This window comes from Mercenaria mercenaria, chromosome 5 (genome assembly GCF_021730395.1).
Source record: "Mercenaria mercenaria strain notata chromosome 5, MADL_Memer_1, whole genome shotgun sequence".
In the NCBI taxonomy this organism is placed as follows: Eukaryota; Metazoa; Mollusca; class Bivalvia; order Venerida; family Veneridae; genus Mercenaria; species Mercenaria mercenaria.
In genome coordinates, this window is record NC_069365.1 from 60,065,173 (window position 1) to 60,091,244 (window position 26,072).

Genomic DNA, 26,072 nt, shown 5'->3' on the forward strand with positions numbered 1-26,072 from the left:
TTATTTTATAGTTCTTGATATAAAACAAATTGTATTTTTATCAAGTATAACATTTATACGAAATGTAACATTGATTACATGTAGTACCTAATAGTTTTCATAGATGTGCCAGGTCTGATTCTTTAGATGAAGGACAACAGATTGGAGAAGCAATCAAACTAGAAAACAAATACAAAGTCAAAGGTGCCCTGAGTTTATACCACAGAATGCGGAAATTCAGCTGAAGAAAGTCAGCAATTTAGTGGTGAAAACGCATCAAGAACAGAGAATGATGAAATAATAAAATTCAGAAATGATTCTTGTGATAATTGTATTTACCTGAACATACAAGCAATAAGTAACGTAATACAATGATGTATACTAATGTTGACGATCCGTGAAAGAGGAAATAACAATATCGGTTGTAATTAATAATAACAGTGCAGTGTAACATTGTGATGGACAGTAATGTTAATGACACTCCTAATAGTGCGTATGACAAAGAAATAATACCAAAACAAGAGCACCACCTTACAGTGTAGATCCTCATTGTCTTTTTTTATGCCCCCGAAGGGAGGCATATAGTTTTTGAACCGTCGGTCGGTCTGTCCGCAATTTTCGTGTCCGGTCCATATCTTTGTCATCGATGGATGGATTTTCAAATAACTTGGCATGAATGTGTACCACAGTTAGACGACGTGCAGTGCGCAAGACCCAGGCCCGTAGCTCAAAGGTCAAGGTCACACTTAGACGTTAAAGGATAGTGCATTGATGGGCGTGTCCGGTCCATATCTTTGTCATCGATGGATGGATTTTCAAATAACTTGGCATGAATGTGTACCACAGTAAGACGACGCGCAGTGCGCAAGACCCAGGTCCGTAGCTCAAAGGTCAAGGTCACACTTAGATGTTAAAGGATAGTGCATTGATGGGCGTGTCCGGTCCATATCTTTGTCATCGTTGGATGGATTTTCAAATAACTTGGCATAAATGTGTACCACAGTAAGACGACGTGCAGTGCGCAAGACCCAGGTCCGTAGCTCAGAGGTCAAGGTCACACTTAGACGTTAAAGGATAGTGCATTGATGGGCATGTCCGGTCCATATCTTTGTCATCGATAGATGGATTTTCAAATAACTTGGCATGAATGTGTACCACAGTAAGACGACGTGTCACATGCAAGACCCAGGTCCGTAGCTCAAAGGTCAAGGTCACACTTAGACGTTAAAGATCATTTTTCATGATAGTGCATTGATGGGCATGTCCGGTCCATATCTTTGTCATTCATGCATGGATTTTAAAATAACTATGCATGAATGTGTGACACAGTAAGACGATGTGTCTCGCGCAAGACCCAGCTCCGTAGGTCAAAGGTCCTAAACTCTAACATCGGCCATAACTATTCATTCAAAGTGCTATCGGGGGCATGTGTCATCCTACGGAGACAGCTCTTGTTTATCTCTATATAATAGAAATATTGTAATACCCATAATTTTGTAAGTCCAAAAGGGGCCATATTTCTTGAAAAAAGCAATGTAGAATGGCGAATAACTGCTCCAAGTTCTAAAGCAATAGCTTTGACTGTTAATGAGAAAAATTGACCTAAACGCAAAACTTAACCAAGAAATCTGCATCTGCTATTTTCTAAGTCCAAAAGGGGCCATAATTCTTCCAAAAAGCAGGATGGAGTTATGTTCCTAGCTGTACAGAGTCAGCTTTTGATGGTTAACAAGTGTTGCAAGTTTTAAAGCAATAGCTTTGATAGTTTAGGAGAAAAGCTGATCTAAACACCAAATTTAACCAAGAAATCTGACTTTCTACATCCAAAGGGGTCATAATTCTTGCAAAAAGCAGGATGGAGTTATGTTTTTTGCTGTACATTTTCAACTATTGTTGGTGAACTAGTGTTTCAAGTTTTAAAGTAGTACCTTTGATAGTTTAGGAGAAAAGCTGACCTAAACATAAAACTTAACCAGGCAATGCCGACGCTGAAGACAATCCAGTGATGACAATAACTCATCTTTTTCTTTTCTCAGTAAATCAGTTGAACTAGAAATGCAAGCAATAAAGCTGATGCGATAGACAATAACATTGAAAATTAGTGCATGTGACAATCAAATAACACCAGAAAGTCCAAGCAATAATGAAAATGCGGTGCAAAGTAAAATAGTGATGGACACTAACATTGAAGACAGTCAAAATAGCGTGTGTTACTGGATGATGTGTTGAACACATCACCTATGCCTGATGGTCAAAGGTCAAAGTCACAATTCCAGGTCAAAGGTTAGATTTTTTGTTTCTGCTCCATAACTTCTATGTGCCTGGAAGGGCTTTATTACTAAATGGATTTGATTCAGACATAAAATAGTTGGTTTTCATCATCACCCATATCATATGACACAACCGCCATAACTCTTGCACCAATATTTCATAAATTATGCCCTACTTTTTACTTAGAATTTCAGGTTAAAGTTATGATACACTTTCACTTTATCTCAGTTATTACTAAATGGATTTGATTCAGACTTTTAGTAGATGTTCCACCTTATCATCCACATCATGTGACACAAGGTGCATAACTCTGACACCAATTTTTTATGAACTGTGCCTCCTTTTACTTAGAATTTAGGGTTAGTTTTGATACATTTTCACTATATCTCAGTTATAATGAAATGTCTTTAATTCAGACTTGAAGTAGTTGTTCCACATCATCACCCACATCATATGACACAAGGTGCATAAACACTTGCACCAATATATCCTGAATTATGCCCCCTTTTTGGTTAGAATTATAGTTTGGTTTTGATACACTTTATCTGTACCTCTCTTATTATTTGATATTCTTAACACAGACTCAAGCTATTGTGCAATATTCATCCACCACCGGAATCATTAAATACTCCAGTGAAAGTTCGACTTTGGCTACAAACCACCACATTTTATGAAGTTATGACCCATTTCCAACTTAAAATTTGCCAAACTCATGGTTGCCGGACAACAACGCACGAAAGGCTTGACATATTTAGATAAATTTTGGTACACAGGTGTAACATCATAAAATACAGCTCAAGTTCCATTTAAATTGCACCTTCTTGAGGCCATGTCTTTCTTGTGGTTGCCATTCTTCTATGACAAGACCGTTATGTGGGGGTATTCGTCACTCCTGTGACAGTACTAGGTATCGACAATAACTTTTCAAAACGGTCAAAATGTACAGATGTATATCAAATGAAGAGTTTTATCTCTCGTCCCATGTTCCTTAAAGAATGATCATTGCAATTTGTGTGCGAAGTACCACGTAACTAAAAAAGGATAGAAGAGAAAGAAGAGTTCTAAAAGCACAAACAATGTAAAATAACAGCTCGGGATGAAAAGTAATGACAAAAACCTAGCCAATGAAGACAGTAAGTTTCACACATGCACCATTGTTGTACAATCATTTCTGTGCACACCTTGTAATTTAGGCAGTGTAATGAACTGTATGAGAAAGTTGTGTTACCGTACTTTATCAGTTTACAGTTTTGGAAACAGTTCATGTTATGTGTGGTCAGAAGAGAGGTTCCTGTGAGATTTCTACCAATCTACCACAATCAGCTGAAACTGTGGAATAATAGTCGGATGCATGTAAGGGACAGAACAGAAATCAAATTATTTCACGCAGTAAACATAACCAAGAATACTAAACAAATGTATCTCGAATTTCTTGAATCTGGAAACACACAATACAGTGCGACAGCAAGCATGCTGCAAAGAGTTTACCAAAATACTCGGTCAAAGCAAGTGGGACACTGTGATAACCACAGCCAGATGTGGCAAGCCGTACACTGTTGCCATTAAAGTATGAATATTTTTCTAATTTTACACAGCTTAAAAAGCATCAAGATCACACATAAAGACAGTGGAGTGGAAGTAAACTGGATGAAAGTGAAGTGGATCAGGTTTACTAAAGATAATCCAAATGCTTGTTCTTCAAATATTGAATTACTGATAAGTATTTTGAGAGCATACAACTCACAAAAGATAGTCAACTACCGGCCAAAGACCAACAACCGAAGCTGTATAAGAGCAAGCTTCCACATCAGTCACCAAAAAGAAAAACTTCTTAACAATTTGCACACAAAAAATTATTCCCAGTGAGTTTCATGATTATTACAAGTCTCTCTCTTCCGACATGTAAATTGGCAAAAGAAGTGCTTGCAGAACCAAACTTTGAGGGAAGCAATGTAGACATAGATCCTGATCAAATAAAGTGAACTATCATTGAAGGGAACAATACAAGAAGTTATCCACTGACTATTTTTGAATGCCAGGAATAAAGAACAGATCAGAATTATAATAACTCGCATAATATCAATTACTCTGTGCTTCCATAATTATTGTATATGTATATACTATATATTTTTTTTTTATAATTTATTTTTTCTCTTTTATGACATACATCATACAGACACGTTACACTTGTTTTGTACAATTCTGCAGACCTACTAAATAATAATAAAACAGAAATAATATCTTTGAGATACATAAAACAATTGCAATTATTTCCCCTTCAGTTTTGTTTATAAAATCGTTTTGTATGTCAAAAAAGATAAATAAATGTATCCACTTTGCATGATAAGACGCTTAAATTGAGAAGAAAGTAAACACTGTATAAAATAAAAGTAGAGAAAAAAAATATAGAGTATACCCATGTGCGCTCTTGATTACCTTTGAAATAGATTATTTCAAATATTTTTTTTTTTTTCATTTTTATTTTCATGTGTCTCAGTGATGTACTTGGTAAGGATGCATATTAAAGATTCAAGAAAGACCATTTCTTTAAATGATAATCAATTTTGTTTTGCATTATTGCTATTTCTTTTTCTAGACAAATTCTGATATTTAAATAGGATAAAAACTGATTGAATATGGGAACCTTTTGTCTATTTTTCATTTGAAAAATAAAATATTTCATCAAAAAAATCATGAAATTTATGGTATTGCTTTTTAACCACGTTTGCACAGTGCCAAAACTTATACATTCTAGATTGAACAGGCACGATATTCCCTTTTCTGCAAGAAAGTTACTTAGTCTATTCCACAAAATTTGAACATGATTACATTCCCAAAATAGATGTTCTATACTTTCCACTTGCATGTTACAAAAATCACATAAGTTTGTTCTAGACAATTTCATTTTGTACAAGTATTTATTTGTTGGAACTATTCGCATTAAAAATTTATACTGGAAGTTTCTAATTTTTGTGTCTATCGTTGCTTTAAAAATTTGTCCATAAATTTTATTCCATTTTATGTTATTGTTTTCAACAATAGATCCCCATTTCTTTTCTGATTTTATTTCTGGTTTAAGTTTTACATTTAATTGTTTGGTGTATAGTAATTTGTTTGGTGCTTTTGCTGCTTGTATTTTTTTTAAGCAGGTTGTCTGTAGTATTGTAAATAATGTTTTCTTTTTTAAGTGATTCTTTTAGATCCGGCTTAATGCTGGTGATAATTTGATAATATTTTAGGAATTCATTATCTTCTAGACTGTATAAATACTTGAATTGTTCAAAAGAGTAAAAATCTTTTTTCCTGTAATCAAATAAGTGTTCTAAATATATACTATATATTGTCATTATTTTTGTCTTAAATTCTGCAATAGTTGTTATGGCAAAATATCTTATCTGAATATACTATGTTTCTACACAGTTTTTACAGAGTACTTTTATGGGTATGGTCAGTGCGTAAGCCACTCAGTTTTATTAGCGATGTTCTTGCGCAATGATTTAGTGATAAATATAATCAAACTCTGACAGCATAAATCCTGTATTTACATCAGCAGTGTTTATGCGGAGTGTATTAGGACTTGAATTACCATAAATAAGCCAGCAAAAACCCTGTATTTACAACTGCAATGTTTTTGCATAGTTGATATCGTTTACATTTTAGGGTAACAGTTCAAGCAAAAACATTGTTTATTAACATACGTGGTTATTGCACAAAAAATATATTTCAAATATGTACAAACTGTTCGTGCAAAAACAATTTTTGCTTCTAACTCCACAATTACTAAATTTACTGTCAAACCACTTAAACAGAACATAACATATATTATTTCCAGTATATGTGTAAAAGATTGTTCCTCTAATACAAGGCACATAAAAATTATACAGTTTTTTGCTTCTCCTGAAAAGTTTTCAAAAATAGAGATACTAGGTTTTTGCTCTAACCCGACGACATACTGTTTCCTGGGATGGTGTGGGGCCTGAGGTCCCCATCCTTCTTATGCAAAAAGTTTGCCAGGCATAATACTACCACATTTTTAAATGAGAAGTGTTAATTTGGAATAAACCTAATAAGTTGAGATCTGTTAAAACATTATAGTCCTTTTTATGCCCCCAGCATCTACTGATGCGGGGCATATAGTGATTGTCCTGTCCGTCCGTCCGTACGAGGTTAACCAAATGGGACCGTTTCGTCTAGCATCAATACCCCTTACTAGAATGACTTAATACTTATGCAGATGTAACCTGTGACCATTCCTCATCTTCAGACATCACCTGACCTCAGTTTGATCTTGACCTTGACCTCATTTTGGACTTAGGTTGCTTTATATGGGCCATTTCTTGGTTAACCAAATGGGACCGTTTCGTCTAGCATCAATACCCCTTACAAGAATGAATTGATACTAATACAGATGTAACCTGTGACCATTCCTCATCTTTAGATATCACCTGACCTCAGTTTGACCTTGACCTTGACCTCATTTTGGACATAGGTTGCTTTATATTGGCCATCTCTTGGTTAACCAAATGGGACCGTTTCGTCTAGCATCAGTACCCCTTACAAGAATGAATTGATACTAATACAGATGTAAACTGTGACCATTCCTCATCTTCGAACATCACCTGACCTCAGTTTGACCTTGACCTTGACCGCGTTTTGGACTTAGGTGTAAAATCTATCGACAAGGATGCCACTGGGGGCATCAAGCGTTTATTGAACGCAGCTTCTTGTGTACAAAGTATTGTCATCTTGGTTTCATGAAATGCAGTTGAAGCTATTAAGTCTGCTTTAAGACAACCTCAAGTTCTTAGCTGAAAATAATGATTTGGCACTACAAAATAACAATCTCATTAAGAATAGTCATAATGTATGAATGCACCCCCTTAAGACACCTCAGCAGTGTATTATACAACTAGTGACAACTGATTCTCTACTTGATCTGTTTTCTAGGGCTGATTCCGATCCAGATTATGAGGAACATTTTCTGAAGCCAGAACTGATCAAAATGATCACTAGAATGTATGGTTCTTTCATTGAAGAAAATGAGCTTGACAAGTTCAGCCTGAGAGATAAGATAATACAGTGTGTGAAGACGGCTAATGAGGTAAAACTTATTATGAGATACAGTATGTGAAGATGGCTGATCAGGTAAAACTTATTATGAGATAATACAGTGTGTGAAGATGGCTGATGAAGTAAAACTTATTTTGAGATAATACAGTATGTGAAGACAGCAACTTATTATCAGATAATACAGTGTTAGAAAACAGACTGTGAACCAGAATTACAATCCATGTAGACAAAATAGAATAGTAGTAACAGTAATAAAATTATTGTATGAAAGCTGGTAATGAAATAGAATTTTCTAAAGCAAAATATATTAAGATGATACAATTAAATGTGTACTTATACTACAAGGTAATTTTACGTTATTATTTGTGATATTTTCGTTTTCACCTTATTTTATGCTGAATGATGCAACAAGAATACATTATATATTGTATTTTACTTACAAACAGGGTGATGGAGACCATTCCTTTATGACTGTTGTCAATATGAAGGGCTGGGGCTGGAGTATGAGAGACCTGGACAAGTATATTCTACGAGCTCTGTTCAAATGTAAGTCTTGTTCAGAACATAAAATCTTATTTAAGCAGATCTATAAGCTGTTCCTAACTGAATTCAGACATTTAAGACCCTGTTGATGCTATTACTTAGTGCTTTGTTCTCTCATTAGAACAAATCATGCAAATTGCTGTGGATTTACAATATTAACATTGATATAGTTATTGTCAATGGATGGAGTTCCTGAAGGAAATGTTTTAAGACTTGTTTTAATGAAAACCTTCCTGGCTAAGTATAGGGACATTTAGACTACCAAGTTAGCAAGGTCAGTTGGTCCAACTAAAGTCAGCATGCTTTACCTTGTTTGTTCTTCACTCTTGTGGATAAATTTTGGTTTATTTTCCAAGAGTCAGTTCATACTTGTTAGAGACTTAGAATCAACTGCCAGGAGTTAGAGTCATAGAATCTATGTTGCCAGGAGCCAGTTCATTTTAGTTACAGACCTAGACTGTCTGTTGCAAGAAGCCAGTTCGTACTACTTAGATAGCTAGACTCTCTGTTGCAAGAAGCCAGTTCTTACTACTTACAGACCTAGACTCTCTGTTGCAAGAAGCCAGTTCTTACTGCTTACAGACCTAGACTCTCTGTTGCAAGAAGCCAGTTCTTACTACTTACAGACCTGGACTGGCTGTTGCAAGAAGCCAGTTCTTACTACTTACAGACCTGGACTGTCTGTTGCAAGAAGCCAGTTCTTACTACTTACAGACCTAGAATCTCTGTTGCAAGAAGCCAGTTCTTACTACTTACAGACCTAAGACTGTTGCAAGAAGCCAGTTCTTACTACTTACAGACCTAGACTCTCTTTTGCAAGAAGCCAGTTCTTACTACTTACAGACCTAGACTTTCTGTTGCAAGAAGCCAGTTCTTACTACTTACAGACCTAGACTCTCTGTTGCAAGAAGCCAGTTAGTACTACTTACAGACCTAGACTCTCTGTTGCAAGAAGCCAGTTCGTACTAGGTACAGACCTAGACTCTCTGTTGCAAGAAGCCAGATCATACTACTTACAGACCTAGACTCTCTGTTGCAAGAAGCCAGTTCGTACTAGGTACAGACCTAGACTTTCTGTTGCAAGAAGCCAGTTTGCACTACTTACAGGCTTAGAATCTGTGTTGCAAGAAGCCAGTTTGTACTACATACAGACCTAGACTCTCTGTTGCAAGAAGCCAGTTAGCACTACTTACAGACCTAGAATCTCTGTTGCAAGAAGCAAGTTTGTACTACTTACATATCTAGAATCTCTGTTGCAAGAAGCCAGTTCTAGTTGCAGACCTAGAATTCGATGCCAGAAGCTAGGTCATACTCTGGCATCCTGTGTCTATCGTCCTGCGTCAACATTTTTTACTTTAGCATCTTCTCCTCTGAAACTGCTGGTCAGAATTACACTAAACTTGATCAATAGCATCCTGGCCTGGACCTCTGTCAAGTTTATTTGATCGTTTCACCTGGGCTGCTTTAAGGGGCCGCCAGAGCTAAAAATAGAAAAACCTGTATAAAAGTTCTCATGAACTGCTTGATGGATCTTCATCAATCCTGGTCTGTAGCATCATTATCAGGTCCCTTTTTTGGGGCCGCTAGTGTCAAAATTAGAAATACCTTTAAACAACTTCTTCTCATGAATCTCTTGAAGTATTTTTATCAGACTTGGTCTGTATCATCATTATAAGGTCCTCTCCCAATTTCGTTCAAGTGGGGTTACTTGGCCCTGTTTTGTGGATGCTTGTTCGAAAATTAGAAATACATTTAAATAACATCTTCTCATGACCCACTAGAAGGATCTTCATCAAAGTTGGTCTGTAGCATCATTACAATGTCCTCTCCCAATTTTGTTCAAATGGGGGCACTTGGCCCCTTTAAGGGGCTACTATAGCTAAAAATAGAAATGCCTTTGAAAGACTTCTTCTTATGAACCACTTGAAGGATTTTCATCAAGCTTGGTCTGTACATCTTTATAATGTCCTCCCAAATTTTTTTTTCAAATGGGGACACTTGAGGCAATATTAGAAATACCTTTAAACAACTTCTTCTCATGAACCACTAGAAGGATCTTCATCAAACTTGGTTTGTGGCATTATTATAAGGTTCTCTCCCAATTTTGTTCAAATGGGAGCACTTGGCCCCTTTTTGGGGGTTGCTAGGGCTAAAAGTAAAAATACCTTTTAATGACTACTTCTCATGAAGCACTCAGTGGATCTTCATCAAACCTGGTCGGTAGCATCAATATAAGTACTCTCATAATTTTTCTTCAATTTGGGGTGTTTGGCCCCTTTAAGGGTCAGATGGTTAAGGTCCTCTTCAGGTGAGCGACTTAGGGCCTCTTGTCAACTTTTACTTGTATACATTCAGATGAATTACAAATTTAAAAATTGAAAGACTTTACTTTAAATTTCAGGATTTTTTTTTCTCTAAATTGCCAATTCTTGACAGACTTTTCAGAAATAGAACAACTCTTCATGTGTCATGTTTAAACTTTTGTTTACACTTAGTTTAGAGACCGTACCATAGCTCTTCGCATACTTTGATTTTTCAAACTAAAGTGATTTTTACAAGTGCACCGGTTACGATAAAAATGTAAACAACGGACTCTGTCTATGAAACTTTGAAATGAATGAATGACAGTCGATCTTAGTCATAATACTGATTGACAGTGAATGCTAATGACTCCATATGTTGCAGAAAGGTATTTAGTTTGTAACTGTAATTTCCCATTAATTGAAATTCTCTCAAAACTGGTAAAATAATTACTTATATTTGGACAAATCTTACCGTCTTTGCCGTTCGGCAGCTGCGAAAAGGGCAAATATAAAATATTCAGTGTAAGTAATATTTCACTGGTACTGCCAGTTAGTAAGTTCATACCCTGAACAACACGTCAGAGAAATTTGGGCAGATTTGACCAATTATGACGTTGGCAGCATTAGATTATATTTTTTCTTTACACAAAAATGCCGTTAGGTAACAAAGCGAATACGCCGATAATCCGGAGTTCACCGATTATTGTTCCAGTTCACGCAATGTAATCCAGCAATTAAACTGCATAGCTATTAACTACTGCTGTTATAGGGAAGTGGTAGAGTGTCTGCCTTAGGTGTGAGAGGTCCTGGGTTCGAGTCCCAGTTAGAGCTTAACTATTTAGATTCTGCTAAAGCATAGTTTTTCTGTTAATAGACTGTTCCAGATGTTCTAAATTTTTAGCACACAGTATCATGGATCAGTATTTAGCAATCCAGATCAAAGTTGAATGTTAAATCAAATGCACCCACTTAGAAAATAATGACTATATTATGTCCCTTTGATGTTTATGCTCTCCATGTTCAAGAAGAGTTACATGTCCTTGATCACAAAATTTTCGTTATCATGAAAATATTAAATGCTCATAACTCCGCACTTCTGGTTAAAATATTGTCTATATTTCTGTTTTTGAGAAATATATGGACATTTGTCTTCATTTCAAAGCTTTTTAACTTCAAACCTATGATTAGAAAAACTTAGGTACTATCTCTACTTAGTTATTTTTTACCAAAATTACAACTGAATTGTCCAGAAGGTAGACTGTGTGTGTCTATTTAAGAGTCTTCTACTTTGTTTGTTCACCATTTCAGCAGAGAAGCATGAGACTATTGGCCTACTGGAGCAACTTCAGAACGATCTACAGCTCACCATTGACTGGAACAGACCGGATCTCGCCTGGGAAATATTCCAACAAGATTTCACCAAAATTAGGGTAAGAATAATGCCCCCCCTATATTGAACTATTAAAAAGTTAATAAGTAAAAAGTTATTTTAAAAAGAAATTCAGCTTTGGCAAGTAACAGGAATTTTTTTTAAATATTTGAAATCAAATGCAAATGGCACAGATGGCTTAACAGTTTGTATTCAGTGTCTTTGGAAATGACTTTGAAGGCAATTGAGAGTTAAGTAATAATGTTTATATGCTTCTTGAAATTAAGGTTATAAGATATTAGAGTGGTGGAACCTATGCTCGCGGTATTTTGTACATATATAATCTTTTTAAGAAGCAAGAAAAAAATATTATTTCGATTTGCCTATGCAAAAACTTAAAGTTATCGTCCTTTTATCGAAACATATTGTTGATGTGCGTCATCACGTGACTTGGTCGTCTCGTGAGCTATCGACACGGCATACGTGAAAAGGTGAAAATTCGCCCTGAAGGGAACCTATGCTGGCGGTATGTAATATCGATTAAACTAAGGACGAAAAAAAAATTCAGCAGGCTTAAAATGAACAAACAAGCATAGGCGAATATAATATTTAGCACATTACTCATTTATTATGTGAAAAACAAAAGAAATGAGGATAAAATTTAGTATGTGCCTCTATGTGTGTATTTCCATTACAGAAATAGAGTCACTATTAGAACAAAGCTTAAAAACGTATAATAATGTTGTTTAAAAACAGAATGTTCAAGTATTAAAGATTCAAACAACGACAGTGATTAACTCGTTAATGTTTTCTACACTTCTTTTTTTGTGTAGGAAATTTACTCCTCCCTACATCTCAGAAAGAACCATTTGGACTTTGTCAAAATACTAAGATCAACATCGATCTTTTCATGGTTCGCAAGGCTATCGTAGTGTAGCCAGGCCTCACATTCATCCCATCTTGCTCTTAAATGTATCTTATATCTGAATGTAATGCATGATTTCTAAAAAAAACTAACTTTAGTTAGTGATTTTGACATATTTGTGTGAGATTTGTGCGACGGATACAGATTGTGTAAAATGTATCGGCTGCTGTATACGTCACGTGAGCGGCACGCGCGGCTATCGCTACGTTTGTTGTAAAGGCATTTCACCACTGACCGGTGTTGAACATAGCATGATGAAATATTTTTTATCAGTGCTTCTGCAGAAAGAATATTTATCGAAATACCGCGAGCATAGGAATACCGCGAGCATAGGTTCCACCACTCTAGTAAAACTAGATTGTTTTGTCTGATAGATTGATAAGAAGATGTTTGAGAAGGCCTTGCTGCAGAAAGATCGTGAAGAGTTTATAGATCTGTTCCTATCACAAGGTGTCAAAGTTCATAAATTCCTCAACCACAAGAAACTGAAACATCTGTTTGACAAGGCACAGGATCGGGAATTCTTTCTGAATGTGTGCTTGGAAGGTGTGCTTGGAATCACATTGGTAAGATTCATTTTACTGTTTTAATAGTTAAAATGAATTCTGTTTAATGTGTGTAATATTTCTGGTCTGTGAAAGGTTGATGGTTGTCAGTAATAACATTAGGAATCTAAATAATGAGTTTTTTTTAGGGATTAAACTTCAAACATGTTAAAATGTACCAGTCCCAGAGAAATACTATCGATCTCATATCAATAAAGAAAACTCGACAGTATAAGCACCTCCCATTTCATATTTATCAAAAGTCACATAAAAAAAATACAAAATACCCATTGTGATCAGCTGATGTTAATACAGCTGGTTGTGAGACAGGGTTTTCAGTGCAGTTCTCACTAACTGTTGTAAAAGCACCAATTTCTGACGGATATGTTACAAAAAGAAGTAATTGATTTTGTAGCAGCATTTGATGTTATGATATCTCAAAAAAGCGCAGAGGTTGTATGAACTGAAACATTAAATGTATGTGACTTTACAAGGCCTGTGCCCTGCTGTTCAAGCATTTATATATTGTTAACTTAAATTGTTAAGGTGAAAGATTTTTTTCAACATTTTATTCAGATTATCAAAACTTTCATGTTCCAAATATTTTTTCCTTACGTTTATATTTGTTTTGTGTCTAACATGCTTCTGTAGATAGTCTAAGCCTTGCAAATGTTGCAAAACATGTACATTAAAAAAATGAAAATTGCAAAGTGAAGGTGCACAGTCAAAATTACAAAATATGGCTATATTGCAGAAAAAGAATACAAGTTAATCATTTTTCTTTCTCAGAATATCTAGATAAGTATCTTAAACACATCTATGACAAAGTTAGAGAAAAATATTTTTGAAAAAGAAGTTTGATATATTTTTTGAAAAATAGAACAAGGACAGCCATAGTACAAAATTTTTAGTTTTTCACACAGGCCTCTCCTGTTTGGTTTATGTGTCATGAAAAACAAGAAATTTTCCTATGAGGAGATTACCAGATACTTTATATGAACCTTTTACAAGATGTTTATGCAGAGTTGTATTGCAGTTACCAGGTCATACACTAGATGATAACTTCCTATCAGAGAGTCTGAATAGACTGATATATAAACTGTCTTGGATCAGAAACTTTATACAGCCATATGAGTTATCCATGAGTTCTACAGGGCTATACACAGTCGATGCTACACTTGCTGAAAGAAAGGTAACCAATTGTTTTACCACATAAATTCATATTACATACAAAAAAAGTATTAATACTGTTATTATATGCACTCATAGTTTGAATATGTTAGTAAATAGAGATAGTGTTTATGCCATATCAGATGTATACTAAAGCAAAACAGCATACTACTAATTTTTGTTGCGAACTAATTTTCACAGGTAGCATCATTTGCCAAATTAAGTTCCAAATATAGAGAAGTATGACAACTTCTCATTTTACTTTTATTGCTATGCTCAGGAATTCATTAACTTTTTGCTATAAAATTTGATGTTAGCCCTTAATTCTATGCCAATATATTCACAGTAATTACCAGAACTAGTTCTAAACAACTCGGTATTATTATGAATACTGAAGTTCTTGAATGTAGTAATGTGAAATAGTATCTTAAATGATATGAGTCGTGCCATGAGAAAACCAACATAGTGGGTTTGCGACCAGCATGAATCCAGACCAGCCTGCGCATCCGCGCAGTCTGGTCAGGCTCCATGCTGTTCGCTAACAGTTTCTCCAATTCCAATAGGCTTTCAAAGCCAACAGCATGGAGCCTGACCAGACTGCGCGGATGCGCAGGCTTGTCTGGATCCATGCTGGTCGCAAACCCACTATGTTGGTTTTCTCATGGCGCGGCTCATATTTTTCTTAAAAGTAACTAGTGAGTAGTTTGATTATGTTTTCATTCTCATGTACTGATTTAATTTCACAGGGATAAAAGTTTCTGCTTTTGATCCAAATGACTTTTGTGGGGACATGAATTCCTGAATTTTAAATTTTGAAGGAACTTACTTTTACTGGATTGATACAACACTATACTCCATGAAAACTAGTTCCCCATGAACTGGTTTAACACTAATTAAGTGGCCAGATTTTGTCTTTCAGTAGATAAGCCTATCTTTGTAATGTAATGAAACATATGGTAAAGCCTTGAATTTTGTATAAGAAATTCGGCCTTCGTGATATATTTATACACATAAGAACTCCAAACTTGGGTTGTTCTACGATAAACCTAATTTTGAAACCTATTATTTCGATTCTAACATGACTTACTTCAAATAACATTAGACGAGAATCAGAGGAGTATTTTCATCAAATGTAAATTACAACTGTGTGCTATGCCACAGCTTTTGGCTAAAACACAGTGTGTGTGCAGCATAGTTCAAGGTCGGTTTATTGCAGAATAACCCAAGATAAATTTTGCTCTACAAGTATGTAGGTTTTTAGCTGGTTGTGTTAGAATACATGGTTTTCTCGAGTTGAAAACAGGACTTTACATTTTTCTTTAAAGATGGGATAAAATGTTTGTGATTTGATAAGGTGTATATAGCATATATGAAAAACCCTGGAACCATTATATTCTCTGTATGTTAGGCAATGAATTCTCTGATGGTCTGGGCAGTGTTGATGAATCGGCACAAGCTAGCAAAGACATTATGGAACAGATGTGACGAGCCTGTAGGTGTAGCTCTCGTATGTAGCCGGATCAACCGAGAGTTGTCAAAATATCAGATGGAACAATACCAGAAAACAGAATTAGAGGAAAATGCCAAGTAAAGCATTTTAGAAAAAAAGTCATATATACTTGCCATTTTATAATTGTGAACTTGACAAGACTAGAAGGTTATAGTCTTTGAATAAATATGATTTTATGATTTATTCATTACTCTATTATTCATTACTTTAAACCGACAATTTTAGTAATATTTATTTTAAGTGCATACCTTGTAAGCTACGCAGATAGAGTGCAAGATTATAAATTGAGAATAAAGAGTTTGATATCTAAGCATGGCTTGTGTTCTCTGGGCCTGTGTTCTCGCAAGATGATTTACGTGAGGTCATTTGTCCACCAGAGTCGTGCAGAGAAATTGTCAGTGTTGTGTTATTCAGTCCAAGAAACTGGTACTTGACAGCTGTTATAAGACTGAAATAGTGTCTGAGAAATGTTTACCTATTACCTTGAAAGAAAATACAGAGACTTGAACCCTGAAACATGGCAAAGTTTAATAACCAATCTCAATTACCGCTCTCATGTCACATAAATACCATTGAAATAAAAATGGCTTTGAACTTGATGCCAGATATTAAAATTAATATGTCCTATATCTATGAATCTGTGGTTTTAGGGAGTTTGGTAAGATGGCACTAGGGGCCCTAGCTATATGTTGGCGAGATTCCAGTGCTCAAGCCTACCACATGTTGGGTAAGCGGCTGCCAGACTTCAACAATAAGACAGTTATAGAAATCGCCCACGATGCTGGATACATTCATTTTATTGCACATCCGTGTTGTCAGAAATGGCTGACAAAAAAGTTCCTTGGAAATTTACAAATTAAGGAGCTTGACTGGGGTGTAGGAAGACTGCCTCAGTGGTTCAAAGTAAGAATGTTATTCAAACATAATTTTACTCTCACTTGCTTGATTCAAAGAAGTTTACTATTTTTGTTCATGGGAAATCACTCTACTCTTTCCAAATGTGATATACATCTTTCTTATTAAATGGAGCATTTACTGATACATAATTAAGAAAGTCCTCTAGAGTTGTGTCCCTTATTAAAGTATATAAACTGTTCTATATAGATTCTTAAACCAATATGTATATTTAAATATTTCACAATGAAAATTTCAGATTCTTGCCAGTGTGTTCCTGATATTTCCTATGTATATTTGGATTTCATTTATTCCACCAAGCAAGAAGAAAACTGTTGGTAAAATACTAAATACTTATTTACATAAGTTGTGCCCACCAAAATGTTTAGGGGTGCGCTTAGGTCTGTCCAAATTGTGTTATGGATAGCTAGTCAGTTTGGAAAAACTGAACAAAGAAGAAGGTGTATTACTTGTGTAAGTTGGTTGAAAGTGAAAGTAGAATATTGACTTGAAGGACAATAATGGATAAATGAAATGGACACATGGATATTTTTATATTATGTACTTACCAACAATTAGAAAGTAATGTGTCATGTAATATTTTGATACAAATTCTACACAGATGTTACAGTCTCTCAACGATAACAGAATAAATACAGTATTACAAAGTATCAAACTATATTGGCGATGTTTTCATTGTTCATTGTTATTCTACATTATTGTGTTGTTCTGTTAAAGGCTAAGGGTATAGTCAAAGGCCACTGTCAAAGTGTCCAGATGTCCATATTATATGATGGTATTAGTTACTTATCCATCACTTTACAATTTTAGTTTTCAATCAAAAACTTTATAATGCTTTAAAAGACGTGTGATTCTGAAACTTTATATGCACAATGCTTTAGGAATATTCTGTTTCCGCACAATGGAGCTCTTGTAAGCATTTTAACCTTTAGCCTGCTGCCGGCAAGTGATTCTACCTTTGCGACCAGTGCAGACCAAGATGTGCAGGCTGATTATGATTTGAACTGTTTGCTATTCAATCTGTAAATTTTCATTGAAAACCCCCTTGAATAATAAGTGGTACTGCCCAAATTGAATGATGGGCCAGTCCATTTTAGAAATTTAGCAGGGTTAATGTTAATTAGTAATATAGTAGTTTTTAGTAAACAGTTTGTTTGCATACACATAAGTATATTGTAGTGTCAGCGTATTGTTTAACTAGGCATAGAAGACGATGAGTTGATCAATGATGACCAGTCAGACTCGGAAGATGAGGATGACATTCCTCATTTCACTAAGTCAACTATGGATGATTTCATGCAAAAGGTAGATCAAAGTATTGCCTGTTGTTCTATTGTGTCACAATCCTAACATAGTTTTATAACAGTAGTTGTTTCAGTTTACTGAAGTCAGACATCATTTCATCCATCACAGACTCGCGCTAGTGTCAGCCAGCTAGCTTACAGTAATATGTTCCTGCCAAGGAACCTGATCATGTTGAAAGAATTTCAATCATTAAAGAAGATTGATCACCATCTTTTCTTACATTTTTGTCGTGACATTAATTGCAAGAGAAAAAACATCTCTGAAAATCAGATAATAATTTGAGGAAAATGTAGGAAAATATTGGTTTGACTGACAGCAAGTACATGACTGAAAAACTGTTAAAATTTGATGTGTTTAGATATAGTAATTAAGATCAAATGAAAAACTTGCTTTCCCTTTCAGAAAAGGTCACCTCTTACAAACACATTGAAGTCTGTTTTCAAACCAAAAGGAGATGTTCCATTTCATATGAAGGTGAATTTATTATGGACAGCTCCAATCACAAAGTTTTGGCTTACCCAAGTGTTTTATTTTGCATTTCTTGGTGTGTTTTGTCTTGCTACACTGTGGCCTACATGTGGAAACCAGGTGTTAGATATGATACTGTGGTTTTGGGCTGCTGTAATAGAAATGGAGCTGGTCTGTAGAGTGTACAGGAAATACCATGTAAGTCTTCTATGTATTTATCAGGTGTTGTTTTTTTTCTGCAAGAAAGTTACCCTTATACAAAATAGGCTTGTTTGCTCTAAGTATCTTTGTCTCTTAGAACACCACATAATTGTGTTTCTGTTACATGTACACATAGAAGGCATTTTCTGATGAAAAAGAATCTATCACTACATGTAGTTGAATGTGTGGATGGGAGTGTCTGGCCCTGATGGAACTGTTTGGATAGTAACCTTGTTTCCTCCTAAGTATTTACCCTAGAGTTAGATAATGTATAAGCAACTGCAACCAGTGAAAAACTATCAAAAAAGTAAATGTATGGCTCTGATATTTGAAGGAAATAATCCAAAATTAGTGCTGTTTCATTAAATGTTACAGAAGTAAGATAACTAGATAATTGCCTGTAGTTTGTTTTTTGTGCCCGCTTTCCATTAGTGGTGGGGGCATATAGATTTGGTCTTGTCCGTCCGAAGTTCGTGACGCGCCTAGCTCGAAAAGTATTTTATATAAATTGATGAAACCTTGCATGAGTCTTTATCATGATATGAACTTGCGCACCTCCTATTTTTCGTCTGGCTCCGCCCCCTATTTTCAGAGTTGTGGCCTCTGAAATAGTAAACAAGAGGGCCATGATGGCCCTATATCGCTCACCTGTTATCATTGCACTTGAGGACAAGAAGGTCCTCAGAAAAAATATCTAAGTCCAGAGGACAGGAACAACAAAAGAAAGAAATTTAACCAAAAAGAAAAAAAAATTCTTACAAGGTACAGATATGTCAAAATACACCTAAAAATTGGAGGTACCATCCATGTTGTACCACAGGAAAGTGGTCTTGGTTTTTCCGTACGGCCAATAATAAAAAAAGTTACTAAAATAAGCTATTTATAGTAACGTAAAAGGGAAGTAATTAAAAAGAAAATTATTGTAAGTGAACAAAAGAAGGATCTACCAAATAAATCTGTTGACATAAATGAAATTTCAGATCAGTATCTTCATTAGTTATGGAGATATACCCATTTTAATTTGAAATAAAGGGAGGTAATTTGACATAAAATCAGTCCATAGTTATCTACCCTGATTGGCTCAGTCCAACTAATGACAATAATGAAATTTCAAATAAGTCCTATAAGTACTTACTGATATAAATCCATTTTGACTACAATCAGGGGAGGTAATCAGATATAAAATAACTCTGGAACCTACGATTGGATCTGATTTGTCATGGAATCCAAGATTTATTGTTGTTGAAGATATTTTGGAAGTTTGTGTCAAATAAAACCATAAATGAAGTCTCTATATGGCTGCAAAAGCCAAAATAGCCAATTTTGGACCTTTAAGGGGCCATAACTCTGGAACTCATGATGGAATCTGGCCAGTTTAAGAAAGGAACCAAGATCTTGTGGTGATACAAGTTGTGTGCAAGTTTGGTTAAAATCAAATCAAAAATGAAGTTGCTATTGTGCAGACAAGGTGAAATAGCTAATTTTGACCCTTTCAGGGGCCATAACTCTGGAACCCATTATGGGATCTGGCCAGTTCAACTAAGGAACTGAGATCTTATGGCAATACAAGTTTTGTGCAAGTTTGATTAAATTCAAATCATAAATGAAGCTGCTATTGTGCAGACAAGGTCAAAATAGCTAATTCAGGCCCTTTCAGGGGCCAGAACTCTGGAACCCATAATGGAATCTAGCCAGTTCAAGAAAGGAAACAAGATCTTATAGTGATACAAGTTGTGTGCAAGTTTGGTTAAAATAAAATCATTAATGAAGCTGCTATTGTGCAGACAAGGTCAAAATAGCTAATTCTGGCCCTTTCAGGGGCCATAACTCTGGAACCCATAATGGAATCTGGTCAGTTCAAAAAAGGAACCAAGATCTTACGGTTATACAAGTTGTGTGCCAGTTTGGTAAAAATCAAATCATAAATAAAGCTGCTATTGTGCAGACAAGGTCAAAATAGCTGATTTTGGCCCTTTCAGGGGCCATAACTCTGGAACCCATAATGGGATCTGGCCAGTTCAAGAAAGGAACCGAGATCTTATGGTGAAACAAGTTGTGTGCAAGTTTGGTTAAAATAAAATCACAAATGAAACCACTATCGTGCAGACAAGAAATTGTTGATGGACGGACGGACGACAGACGAAGGGTGATCACAAAAGCTCACTTTGTCACTATGTGACAGGTGAGCTAAAAATGCACATTTACACCTTGTGACACGCCTAGCTCAAAAAGTATTTGATATAGATTCATGAAACCTTGCATGAGTCTTCATATCATGATATGAACTTGCGCACCTCTTACTTTTCATTTGAGTCCGCCTCCTACTTTCAGAGTTATGGCCCCTTAAATAGCCAAAAATGCACATCTTCACCTTGTGATGCCCCTAGCTCAAAAAGTATTTCATATAAATTGATTAAACCTTGCATGAGTCTTTATCATGATATGAACTTGTGCACCTCCTATTTTTTCGTGTGGCTCCACCCCCTATTTTCAGAGTTATGGTCCCTGAAATAGTAAAAAAGGCACATTTTCACCTTGTGACACGCCTAGCTCAAGAAGTATTTGATATAGATTCATGAAACCTTACATGAGTCTTAATCATGATAAGAACTTGTCACCTCCTATTTTTAGCTCACCTGTCACAAAGTGACAATGTGAGCTTTTGTGATCGCGCGCCCTCCGTTGTCCGTGCGTGCATAAATTTTTGCTTGTGACAGGGCACTAGACAACTTTTGGAGACAGGTACCCATACCCTCAGGAAGGGGAATTTTTCATCATTTTAAGACAAAAAGTGGAAGTTTTTAGCCATATATATATGTACTACTTTTCACACTTACTAATACTGTTTTCAATCATTTCTAACTAATGTAACTGTATTGCATCAGTAACCTTCCTAAGAGGCACTATAATATAACTTGAAAGAGAGTTCATATCTAGTTGTGTCAAACAACCTATTATCAGGGGAATTTTCTTCTAAGAAAGGGGTAAAAAACATATTATTTTATGAGGGGAATAGGGCCCATATTCGGCCCCAAAAAATGGCCAAATGAGTGCCCTGTTGTGACCATTCTAGAGGTCACATTTTTCATGGTATCTTTATGGAAGTTGGTCAGAATGTTCATCTTGATGATACCTAGGTCAAGTGACTAGGTCACGTGCGGTCCAAAACTAGGTCAGTAGGTCTAAAAATAGAGAAACCTTGTGATCTCTCTAGAGGCCATATTTTTCAATGGATCTTCATGAAAATTGGTCAGAATGTTCACCTTGATGGAATCTAGGTCGAATTTGAAACTGGGTCACATGCGGTCAAAAACTAGGTCAGTAGGTCTAAAAATAGAAAAACCTTGTGACCTCTCTAGAGGCAATACTTTTCAATGGATCTTCATGAAAATTGGTCAGAATGTCCATCTTGATGATATCTAGTTCAAGTTCGAAACTGGGTCACGTGCAGTCAAAAACTAGGTCATTAGGTCAAATAATAGAAAAACCTTGTGACCTCTCTAGAGGCCATATTTTTCATGGGATCTGTATGAAAGTTGGTATGAATGTTCATCTTGATGATATCTAGGTCAAGTTCAAAACTGGGTCACGTGCCTTCAAAAACTAGGTCATTAGATCAGATAAAAGAAAACCTTGAGACCTCTCTAGAGGCCATATTTTTCAATGGATCTTCATGAAAATTAGTCAGGATTTTTATCTTAATGATATCAAGGTCAAGTTCAAAACTGGGTCACATGAGCTCAAAAACTAGGTCACTATGTCAAATAATAGAAAATACGACGTCATACTCAGTTCGAAACTTGGTTATGTGGGGACAGGTGAGCGATTCAGGACCATGATAGTCCTCTTGTTCATTTGGGTCCACCCCCTATTTTCAGAGTTATGGCCCCTGAAATGGTCAAAAATGCACATTTTCACCTTGTGAGGCACCTGGCTCAAAAAGTATTTAAGCCCGCCCGCTTAGCTCAGTAGGTAAGAGTGTTGGTCTACGGATCGTGGGGTCGCGAGTTCGATCCGCCCTTTTTAAGCCCACCCACTTAGCTCAGTAGGTAAGAGCTTTGGTCTACGGATTGCGGGGTCGCGAGTTCGATCCTCGGGCGGGGCGCATGTTCTCCGTGACTATTTGATAAACGACATTGTGTCTGAAATCATTAGTCCTCCACCTCTGATTCATGTGGGGATGTTGGCAGTTACTCGTGGAGAACAGGTTTGTACTGGTACAGAATCCAGGAACACTGGTTAGGTTAACTGCCCGCCGTTACATGACTGAAATACTGTTGAAAAACGGCATTAAAGCAAAAAAAAAAAAAAACAAACAAAAAGTATTTCATATGAATGGTTGAAAACTTGCATAAGTCTTTATCATGATATAAATTTACACACCTCTTATTTTTTTGCTGGCTCCACCCCCTATTTTTAAAGTTACGGCCCCTGAAATAGTAAAAAAATGCACATTTTCACCTAATTACGTGCCTAGCTCAAAAAGTATTTGATTTAAATTCATGAAACCTTGCTCGAGTCTTTATCATGATGTGACCTTGCACACTTGGCATTCTTCTTGAGAATCTTAGCGCTTATGACAGAGTTATGGCCCTTGAAATAGCAAAAATAGTGGATTTTTTTTTGTGATGCTCATAGCTCAAAAAGTATATGGCCTAGAATAATGAATCCTTTTCATAAAATGTTTGTTGAGGCTATACCCCATTAAGACTGCAAACATTTGAATTGTTGCCCCTTATTTGTGACAAATGTACCAGTGGGGGGGCACACCCTGTGTCCTACAGACACATTATAGTTTAGCATATAACTACGTGTACAAAAAAACAATACTGAAACAACATGTTGTCACTCTGTCAGCATGCCACACACTGATTCGACGCATGCACAGTTCAATCTCATTTAAGACCAAATATGTTTTTGACAAAATAGAACTAGATAAATGCCTGTAGTTTTATTTTGCATTTTAATATATTTCATTTATTTACATCAAAATCTTATGATGATGTTAAGAGAATTTTTGATTTTTTGTTTGCTGTATTTGTTAAGTTCTTTGGATTATTAAGAAAACTAAGTAACCTTGTCACTTTTTTTCGGCTATTTTTTTTTCTTAGATAATTCATTTAACACATTGATGAAATTTCTTTCAGAAATATAAAACCATATCACTGCTTGGGAACTGTATAGACATTTTTCTGATTATGACATTCCTGGTGCTGCTGTTGGTAACTCGGATCATGCAGACATGGGTTGGTGTGTCAGACTATATTCAGGCTCGAACCTTTATGTGCTTTGGTCTGATATACTTCTTCTATAGACTGCTGGGGGTGTACCTGCCTATCAGCCCCACCCTGGGACCCATGTTACTCAGAATTAGTAGAATGGTGAGTACATACCTCTAGAAAAGGGTCCTCTAGGGCCTAGTGGGTAATTTTCAGCTGATTTCAGATTACATGTAATTTTCCCTTACAGCTACAGGATCAGAACCTTGCTTACGGTGTAGAATTCTTTCATGTGAAGCATCATCCAGCTGGCTTATGGAATGTTGGTGGTTCTATTCAGGTACCCGCCCATGCCTGAGGGGCACCTAGAGTCTTCTGCCACCGCCAAAAGTAGGACAGTCTGTGTGACCTAAGATAATGTGGGTGTGACTTCTCACAGATTTTATTAAAACCTAACAGATACAAACAAAACATTCAGGAGAGCAGATTTGAAGTTTTTCCAGTGTGTCCTGCATAATGTTAGACTACTATTTCTATATGTGCTACCGCTGAACTATAACCTCAAGTTACAAATTTATATATGTCTGTATTGAAAAGCAGGTATTTTCTTTCCAACCAGCTGGGTTTTTTAGTCATCTAATGTTGGGGGCAACACCTGTACATAAAAGAAATTATGAACTTTCCACTGATCTTACTCATTCTATGCCCATAGGTGTATATGTCATATGAGTAAGAGTGTATTTTTTAAAGTATAGAGCTATAACCATTAATTCAGTTTTTAGCTCGTGTATACAAAGTATATGGAGAGCTATCCTACTCGAACTGGCATCGCCTTCCACGTCCACACATTGGTAAAGTTTTGACGCACTTCCTCTTTCTCTCTGTGTTTACTAGGTGGATTTGCTTCAAACAAGGGCAATAACTCTTAAACCAATATTTTATGAAGTATCCCCCTTTAAACTTAGAATTTTAGGTTAAATGTTTGGTGCACTTCCGCTCTATCTCTTTTATTACTTAATGAATCTGATTTGAACTTAAAATAGTTGTGCTGCATCATCAAACACATCATATGACACAAGGTCCATAACTCTGGTACTAATTTTTCATGAATTATGCCCCTTAGAATTTTAGGTTAATTTTGATGCATTTTCACTGTATCTTTTTTATTACTGAAGGGGATTCAAAATTAATATAATTGTTCTGCATCATCATCCACATCATTTGACGCAAGGGCCATAATTCTGACACTTATATTTTATGAATTGTTTCACTTTTGGCTTTCAAGTTCAGTTCAATTTTGATGCTTTTTCAACATGTCTGTGTTGTTACTAATTGGAGTTGATTGAAACTTCAAATGACACAAGGTCCATATGCCCCTTTTTATGCCCCCGAAGGGAGGCATATAGTTTTTGAACCGTCTGTCTGTCTGTCAGTCCGTCAGTCTGTCGGTCTGTCCGCAATTTTCGTGTCTGGTCCATATCTTTGTCATCGATGGATGGATTTTCAAATAACTTGGCATGAATGTGTACCACAGTAAGACGATGTGTCGCGCGCAAGACCCAGGTCCGTAGCTCAAAGGTCAAGGTCACACTTAGACATTAAAGGATAGAGCATTGATGGGCGTGTCCGGTCCATATCTTTGTCATCGATGGACATATTTTCAAATTACTTGGCATGAATGTGTACCACATTAAGACGACGTGTCGCGCGCAAGACCCAGGTCCGTAGCTCAAAGGTCAAGGTCACACTTAGACATTAAAGGATAGTGCATTGATGGGCGTGTCCGGCCCATATCTTTGTCATCGATGGATGGATTTTCAAATAACTTGGCATGAACGTGTACCACAGTAAGAAGACGTGTCGTGCGCAAGACCCAGGTTCATAGCTCAAAGGTCAAGGTCACACTTAGACGTTAAAGGATAGTGCATTGATGGGCGTGTCCGGTCCATATCTTTGTCATCAATGGATGGATTTTCAAATAACTTGGCATGAATGTGTACCACAGTAAGACGACGTGTCACACACAAGACCCAGGTCCGTAGCTCAAAGGTCAAGGTCACACTTAGACGTTAAAGGTCATTTTTCAAGATAGTGCATTGATGGGCATGTCCGGTCCATATCTTTGTCATTCATGCATGGATTTTAAAATAACTATGCATGAATGTGTGACACAGTAAGACGACGTGTCACGCGCAAGACCCAGCTCCGTAGGTCAAAGGTCCTAAACTCTAACATCGGCCATAACTATTCATTCAAAGTGCCATCGGGGGCATGTGTCA

General features: G+C 36.2%; 1 protein-coding gene across 6 annotated transcripts in view; it reads left to right on the top strand.

The window, feature by feature from the left end:
• The window catches only part of LOC123557382 (transient receptor potential cation channel subfamily M member 2-like), a 153,478-nt gene that overhangs the window by 62,772 nt on the left and 64,634 nt on the right, over positions 1–26,072 (top strand). For all 6 annotated transcript variants that reach the window (XM_045348818.2, XM_053543740.1, XM_045348821.2 and 3 more), the window contains exons 9-19: positions 7,198–7,351; positions 7,767–7,866; positions 11,475–11,596; positions 12,835–13,026; positions 14,042–14,197; positions 15,584–15,762; positions 16,336–16,588; positions 16,839–16,917; positions 17,802–17,905; positions 18,308–18,571; positions 23,722–23,955. In XM_045348818.2, coding sequence (XP_045204753.2) covers positions 7,198–7,351; positions 7,767–7,866; positions 11,475–11,596; positions 12,835–13,026; positions 14,042–14,197; positions 15,584–15,762; positions 16,336–16,588; positions 16,839–16,917; positions 17,802–17,905; positions 18,308–18,571; positions 23,722–23,955 — 1,837 coding nt within the window. The remainder of the gene's footprint in view (positions 1–7,197; positions 7,352–7,766; positions 7,867–11,474; positions 11,597–12,834; positions 13,027–14,041; positions 14,198–15,583; positions 15,763–16,335; positions 16,589–16,838; positions 16,918–17,801; positions 17,906–18,307; positions 18,572–23,721; positions 23,956–26,072) is intronic.